Source organism: Capra hircus, chromosome 5 (assembly GCF_001704415.2).
Source record: "Capra hircus breed San Clemente chromosome 5, ASM170441v1, whole genome shotgun sequence".
Classification (NCBI taxonomy): Eukaryota; Metazoa; Chordata; class Mammalia; order Artiodactyla; family Bovidae; genus Capra; species Capra hircus.
This window is the reverse complement of record NC_030812.1, coordinates 102,267,166-102,275,403: the sequence shown is the minus strand read 5'-3', so window position 1 is coordinate 102,275,403 and position 8,238 is coordinate 102,267,166. Positions and strand designations below refer to the sequence as shown.

Below are 8,238 nucleotides of genomic sequence, written 5' to 3'. Positions count from 1 at the left end.
TGCTTTATTGACTATGCCAAAGCCTTTGACTGTGTGGATCACAATAAACTGGGGAAAATTCTGAAAGAGATGGGAATACCAGACCACCTCACCTGCCTCTTGGGAAATCTGTATGCAGGTCAGGAAGCTGAGCCATCAGGGAAGTCCTAAACTCACTAAATAGATTTATATTTATTAAACACTGCTTTTAATTTATTTTACACCATGGGCTTTCTCATAAAACTTTATTTGGAAGGTGTTCTATATTCAGTTACCCGGTGGTATAAACAAGGAAGAGGACAGTGATAACTAGAGATTATGGTATCTTCTGTAATCCTTGGGTGAAATAAAGGTGCCCTTTAAGTTGTTTCAGGTGAAGAACGTGGGTGGGATTATAGAGAAGAGAAATGGTATCTTTCGCATGGTATCTTTCTGCGGTAGTGATTTTAATACGGATTCTTAGCAGTTATCAACAACTGGTCACTGCTCTCTGGATTCTGACCTAGGCAATCCTGAGCTCAGTTTTCCACTTCCGTCTCTTTCTTGATCCAGTCCACGTAGTTGAGGAGATTGGTGTAGAACCCATACCCTTCACCACACCCGATGCCCCAGGACACGATGCCCGTGGCCACCCAGCGGTCATTTTTCTTATCCCTCACTGCAGAGACCCCTCCGGCATCCCCATGGCAGACGTCATGCTTTAAGGTTGGGCTCCCAGCACAGAACATGTTTTCAGAAAACATATCATTCCTGTTTTTTTGCCGGAGCCAGTGCTTGCAAGTCTCTTGCCTAGCTGCCGGCAGACGGACAAACCTGAGGTCGTGAGAAATTCTCTCCTCCATGATCCCAAAGCCACTAACATAGCCCATGAGACCCAGGTCATAGAGGGTCTCATTGTCTGGGAGGCAGATGGGAAGGAGATTGGGGCCCAGGGTGATGCTATTTTCCAGCTCCAGGAGGGTGATGTCCCTCTCAAAACTGTGGGACTCTTTCTGGCGGTAGTCCGGGTGGATTATGACCCTACGGACCGGGTAGTTGGACAGCTTGATGATCTCTTCCATGTTGTGTGGCCCAGGAATACATCCACGCTGACGTTGCCCTGCCCCTGGAGGTCCTTGAGATTGATGCTGTGTGCGGCCTTGAGGATCCAGCAGTCCCCCAGTGCGCAGTCCCTGGGCCCATGGATGTTGGTGTAGGCCTGCCAGGGGAAGTTGCCCAGCTTGGCCTTCTGGCCTCCAATGATGTGCTGCCTCTGCTCGACCGGGTGGACTGGCTTCCTGCACAGTGGAGAGGAGAAGATGGGTTCAGGGAGAGAAACGTCAGTGCCCGTCCGCCCACCTCCCTCCATGGCCTTTCCCTCCGCTTTGTCCCTCTTTTGGCTCAGGGCCCTTTCCTCTCTCCCCACCCTCCCACCCCACCCCTCTCCTCACCCCTGGTCTTTGGCATATTGTCAGCCACCTCTCCTCGTTCTTGTTTATTCTTCCCCAGGGCTTTTCTTGCCCTTTTTATTTAATCTTGGTCTCCCATCTGCTCAGTGAAAAGTCCAGGATTATCAGGACAGGGCCAGCTCTCTGGGTCCCTCCGCCCTTCTCCTGGGGCATCTCCTCTCCTTTTTTCAGATGCCCCATGTCCGTCTTCAGCTTCAAGCTGGACTGTCTCTCTCTTGTCTATGCCGCCGCTCCTCTGAGGCCCTGCATGGCTGCCAAGGCCACAGAGGACAGTGGAGGGCTTCCACTCACCTGGCGAACACCGAGGCATCTTCTCTCTTGCCAGCTCGTTCTTCCAAATGCTACCTGAGCCGTGCAGGTGTACAGCCCTGCACAGGGGACAGGGGCCTGAGCTCAGGCTTGAGGGTCATGGGCAGTGGCCAAGAGCACCAAAGCAAGAACACAGCAGACGAGGAACAAAGGGAAAGGTTCAGATATCTGCAGATAGGATATTGAAAGTCTAAGGGGCACCATGCGTATGTTTTTGTTTTGATGCTAAATGGAAAAATCAGAATACTTAACTCATATTCAGTGTGATCCCTATGTGTGAAAGTTGACACAAAAACTGGAAGGAACTTATCAGGAAGATCTCATCAACGATTGCATCTTGGTGCTGAGTTGTGGATGATATTGGGAGCTATTTTTTGCTTCTTTGTTTGTTTGGAGGGGGGCATTTGTTTGGCCGAGCAGTGTAGATCTTAGTTCCCCAACTAGGGATTCAACTTGAGTCCTCAGCAGTGAAAATGTGAAGTCCTACCTGCTGGACCATCAGGGAATTCCCCGTAGTTATGTCTTGTGATTGTGGACAACAAACCCTGCTTGATGCTCAACACTTTATCTGTGTTATGTCACTGAAGCACCATGGTGATGCTTTTCAGCTTCCCAGGCAGAGATAGTGGAAAAGAACTCTGCCAATGCAAAAGACGTGATAGACACAGGTTCAATCTCTGGGTTAGGAAGACCCCGTGGAGAGAGAAATGGCAACCCATTCCAGTATTCTTGCCTGGAGAATTCCATGTACAGAGGATCCTGGTGGGCTATAATCCATGGGGTTGAAAAGAGTCTGACACAACTGAATGATTAACACTAGAGACAAAGAAACTGGGTTTAAATTTTTTTGCACAAGGTCATATAACTTCTAAGTGCCAGAACCAAGATGCAAAGGGAGGACTGTTGGACTTCAAAGCCGAGTTCTTAAATAATACCCTATACAGCATATAAATAAGATTGTTTTTCTGTTTTGCACATTTCAAACCTACAAGGCATATGATTTCTTTTATTTTAAAAAAGTTTTTAAGATGACCATAGATGAGTTTGAGAGTAGTCTAGAAATGCAAAAAGTCACAACACAGCAACCTGAGAGGGGATGTGGGGAGAATGCTGAGGAAACCCCACTGCTAAACCTGTAGTGTGGGTGGGGGTGGGGGTGGGGGTCATGATGGTGATTGTGATAGTGGTGTAATGATGGTGCTGGTGGTGGTGGTAATGCTGATGGCAGTGGTAGTTGCCAGGAGCCAGCGTGAGGAACTCCGGCCATGGCAAAGGTCATGAGGAAGGAGGCTTGGCATACGCAAAGGTGGGATGGAGCCTCAGGAGACCCCCTGTTCCCGAGCATCTACCCCCAAAACCAGAGTCTGCCTACTTTACTGCTTCATGCTCTCACCTACACCTCTGACTTTACGGGGGGCTGTCCCCCACCACCTCTCTCGGAGAAGGAGTTAACGTGCAGCTCCAGTTAATAAAAATTCCTGGGCATGACAAGAGTGTTTCAACTTACAAACTCCTCTGAAAGTTCTGTAGCTTGCCTGACAGGTTTGTCCAGCCACATGTGATTGTTCACAGCCTCCCAACCGTGAGAGGCATGAGATGCTTTAAACTTTCTAAATACAGACTCTTTTGAGAAGTTAGAAAATTATTAGTATAGTATTAGTGGTGAAGGGTTTTCATTTCTTGGGCCAATATTTGCTGCCAAGTCTCCATATTCCCTGCCCTTATACACATAAATGAATATAACTAGCATATAGGAGAAATAGGTATTAACCTTTGATATTAATCATGTTAAACTTTCTTAATTGTAACCCCCTACACCCGCACCCTGTAGGAATGCAACTTCATCTGGTGCCTTCGGAAGGTGGAGCCTGTTTTAAGAAAAATCACCCCTGGAAGAATAAGTTTTCTGGTTGACTGACCGTTATCAGAAGGAAGGGCCATAAAATGTAAGCAGGCCTCATGGCCAGAAGATGATGTAAAGCCCCTAAGACCTTTGTATACATTTGTATGAAGCACCTAATTTTGACAAGGGTCAGGTCTGCTGACCCCACGTGACTCTGTATTCTATCTCTATGTGTAACAAAAAGCATATAAGCAAACCTGGAAAATAAAGAAAACCGACCAGTTTCTGGAAAGACTGTTCTCATGTCGTTCTTTCTTTCACTTTCTGGCTGAATTCCCATCTGGAGCATGGATGTTCGCCAAGCCTACTAATTTTGCCTGGGCTTCTAAGATCCGACCGGGGAGGCCTTAGTGTCTCCTCTCCTTCGGGAGAACGGGAGGACGCCTGCGGCCTACGTAGGTGGTGTAAACCTCTTGTCTTGAGGTTTTATTGGTATTCCACGTAAACCAAGTTATTCAGCCTCTTTTCTACACTTATTTTCCTACTACACTATTCTTTCCTAATCTCTCTTTATATTTCTAATTAAATAGTTCTTTCTTAGGACGCTGACTCCGTCTCCCCTTCGAATTCCCTGGATCCACTGGGGCTGGACCCCAGCAGGTAGTGATGGTCGTGGTTTTGATGGTGATGGTGATGGTGGTGATGAGAGAGAGCTGTTTGTGAGATTCAGGTCTTTCTTTCTATCAGCTCATGTGTCTCCATCTTCAACCTTATTAGAAGCCTCTTGGCACCCCCGAAACCAGTGCCCGGGATAAATATCTTAATATTCCCTCCTTGGAGATTCTATTGGAAGAAATTGCAGAAGATTCCCAACAAGAGGGAGAAGACAGCCATTTACACGTGTCCCTACCTCGCTTAGACTCGCTTGTGCCGTCTTTGGTGTGCATCTTGTAGAAGGGCTCGTGGCAGCAGTACTGGATACGGGCCTCGTAGGTGTTCACCCCCTCTCTGGTGGTGTGATTGAAGGCCCCGTTGGGCAGGCTTCGGGGCTGCCCGCAGTCCTTGACTAGGAGAGAGCACAGGGCCGTGTGAACTGAGAAGGACTGTACCGGAACTTCAGTGCGAGGGGTGGGAACCCGCAGGCCAGGCTTCCCGCTTCTTCGGATTCAAGAACCCCAAATTCTATCTTTCATTCAGTACGAGGCCAGGAGCCCAGTACAGGCACCACTCACCCACGGCTTGGTGGTGGGCCTGGAAGCCCTTGTCGAATATGTCGGTGCCGTTCTCCTCATTGGAGAAGTCTGTGTGGAAGGTCAGCAGTATCTTGTTTCCTTGGGACATGAATTCCATCCTTCCGGGGGGGTTGTCCAGGGGAGAGCCCAGCTGCCTACAGAACATCCCTAGGGTCTTCTTATCAGCAGAGATCTGTGGAGGAGGGACAGGGGGACAAGCCGTTGAAGGGACACGCCCCACATGGAACATCATGAATGTCGGTGAGGGTCATCCTTCTTCTGAACCACAGAAGTGATCCCGCCCCCTTCTGGACAGCCTCCAACTGCTCTCTACCTGCTGGGCTCTGGCTGTTGCAACTTCCCCAGGGGCCTTTCCTCTGTCCTGCATCCCTATTAGCTGACCTTGCACATTATCCCGTGCCTGGGACATTGGCCCTCCCTTTTATGTGCCCCATCTGTGACAAACCTAGGCAGCATATTAAAAAGCCGAGACATCAGTTTGCCGACAAAGTAGTCAGAGATATGGTGTTTCCAGTATTCATGTATGGATGTGAGAGCTGGACCATAACAAAGGCTGAGTGCTGAAAATTTGACGCCTTCAAATCATGATGCTGGAGAAGACTCTTGAGAATCCCCTGGACAACAGATAGATCAAACCAGTCAATCCTAAAGGAAATCAACCCTGAATATTCATTGGAAAGACTGAGGTTGAAGCTGAATCTCCAATACTTTGGCCACCTGATGCGAAGAGCTGACTCATTGGAAAAGACCCTGATGCTGGGAAAGAGTGAGGGCAGGAGGAGAAGGGGACGACAGATGAATGATGCTTGAATAGCATCACTGACTCAATGGACATGAGTTTGAGCAAACTCTGGGAGACAGTGAAGGACAGGGAAGCCTGGCATGCCGCATTCCATGGGTTTGCAAGGAGTCAGATAGGGCTTAGTGACTGAACAACAACGTGTGTCAGACCTTTCTTCACCCCCCACCTCCTTCTGTGTCCATCTCCCACTGGAATCCTGGTTACCTCTTCCCGGTTTCTATCATTCCTTCATCCCTAGAGCCTGGAGGGTCTGCTTAACCCTCTGTCCTGTCCTTCCACCTTGTTTTGGTCAACCCATTCCTGTCCAGCCATGACTCCTGATATTCAGCTGAATGTGAGCATCTGGGACCTGCCAGCTTAGCAAGCATCACTGAGCTCTCCTTACCTCTTCCTTCACAGATTCCTTAAGTCCTGCAAAGCAGAAGACGTCTCTCCTCCTATCTCATCCCCACTTTGCCTGCTACCAGGACCCTCCCTACCAATGCTGCTGACATCTCAAGTCCTCTGGGCTGGGAAGATATGGCATTTTCATGGTATTCTTTTATACCCTCCAGGGGATCTCCTGGAAATAGTATTTATGGGTCGTGTGTAGGCTCTATCTGGGTCCTGAATCAAGAATCTCATTAAAAATTTTTTATTTTATTTTTAGGCTGTGCATGTGGAATCCTAGTTCCCCACCTAAGTTCCCTAGGAATCAAACCTGGGCCCCCTGCCTTGGGAGCACAGAGTCTTAGCCACTGGACCACTGGGGAAGTCTCCAGGAATCTCATTTTTATTGGATGTAGAAAGAGGGACTGGGATGGGCCCTTGGTCGTGACAGAGGAGAGGGGACTGAGCCCACTGTCTTGGCTGCAGACCACCCTTGAGCCACCACCACACACAGGCCACTTCCCCACGTCCCTGTGTTCCTGGTGAGGAGGCAGCCATGGAGTGGTGACACTCTCCATGGCAACAGGGAAACCGAGGCAAGGAAGTTTCCAAAATCCTCCGGGCAAGTAAGCAGACAGGGAAGGTTTTTCTGACTCCTGTGGACAGTGCATTCCCCAAGAACAAGGCCTGTCCCCTCCCTCTCTGTTTCCCCGCTCTTTGCTCCACGATGGTCTCTCAGACCAGTGGCCTTCCATCCTCGACACCCCTGGACTTTCAGAGCCCCACCTGGCCATCAGCTTTCACCAGCTTGGGGCTGTGTCCCCAGGCAGGGTGTCCTATCCAGGCTGGTCAGAACCCGGGTCCCCAGGTTCCAGAGACACTCAGTTCTCCCTCTGCCCACCCCCCTCATCTGCCCCCTACCTTGACATAGTCATAGAAACAACCTTCCGAAGGCTCCAGGTCAAACTGCCAGAAGACAAGCTTCACCCTGTACCCTGTGGGTACCGTGATCACAGTGGTCCTCTCAAAATTGTTAGGGTAAGGCTTGGGGAACAGAGGGGACGTCACCTCCCCGTAGAGCTTCTGAGGGGTGGGGATGGCACCTCCAACCCCGTAGAACAGGACCAGCAGCAGGAGGTATAAGAGCCACCTGCCAAAAGGGAAAAGGTGTCTGTAGGGCGGGAGGGGTGCAGACCCTTGCTGTCTGGCAGGGGACGGGATTGCCGTACCGCTGGGCATTTTCCTCTCGGTCCATTCTAGATCTCAGGGAGATGTCCTAGGGTGGGTGGGGAGGCTGCAGGGGGCAGGCTGGTCTCTGCAGCTGCTGCACTGGGTGCTCCTCCCCGGGGCCAGTGTCCAGTCCAGAGGTCACCACGCTCCCCCCACCTCTCTCCCCAGCCTCCTCCCTGCCCTGTTGCATCACTCTGCTCCCCTTCCAGGAATCGCGTGGCTTGGGACCAGTTAGCTGAGGGTGAGGGTTTCCAGTCATGGTCTCTGAAATGGCTCCCACATGCTCAGCAAGGCCTCTGGGAGAGACCGCCTATGGAAGAGGGTCTAAGGCACGGAGGCCGACTGTCCAGGCTGAGGGACTCTCCACGTCGCTGCTCCCTATGAGCTGGAGGAGGAAGGCAGTGTGGCTTCACCTCCTGGGTCTGAGTCTCCTTTCTCCCCAGGAGGAGGGATGGGGCATGTGTTTGAGTGTGTTCCTGCGTGTGCACACTGGAGGGATATGATATATGGGGAGCGGGAGGGTGCTCCCACCTCTCTGAGTAAGTCTGGGCAAAGGGGCCCCCCTGTGTCCAGGATCATCCCCTTTTGTGTTTCCCTCCCTCCTTGGTCCCCATCAGGCTTACATTTCTTAAGGCCTGTTGTTGGATCTCTAACTCTCATGACAAGGTCTTCATCCACTCTGTGACCAGGGAGAGCAGGGTCATGCAGAGGAGGGAAGGGGTTGGGAGGGACTGTGGAGGGGAAGTGGTGACCATTCTGGGAAACCATTCCCAGGAGGAAGGTTGTAGGGAATGAGCTATTTGCATAAGCAAAACCAGAAAAAAAAATTCTGTTTCCAGTTTAATTTAGTTTTGGTTGTGAAATATCTGATGGTGCTCCCACCTGCTGGCCCACATGGATAAGGGCTAGAGATGGTTCTGCATTTTTAGTAGCAGCCGTGAAAGTCACTCAGGTGTGTCCGCCTCTTTGGGATCTCATGGACTAAACAGTACATGGAATTCTCCA

At 50.4% G+C, this 8,238-nt stretch overlaps 1 protein-coding gene across 1 annotated transcript; it reads right to left on the bottom strand.

Annotated features, from left to right (window-relative positions):
• Positions 220–7,887, bottom strand: LOC102188569 (complement C1r subcomponent-like). The gene is given in 8 exon segments (XM_018048541.1): positions 220–1,045; positions 1,048–1,263; positions 1,719–1,770; positions 1,773–1,795; positions 4,490–4,645; positions 4,812–5,004; positions 6,925–7,153; positions 7,857–7,887. Coding segments are annotated over 8 exon segments (1,419 nt in total). The 5' UTR covers positions 7,859–7,887; the 3' UTR covers positions 220–497.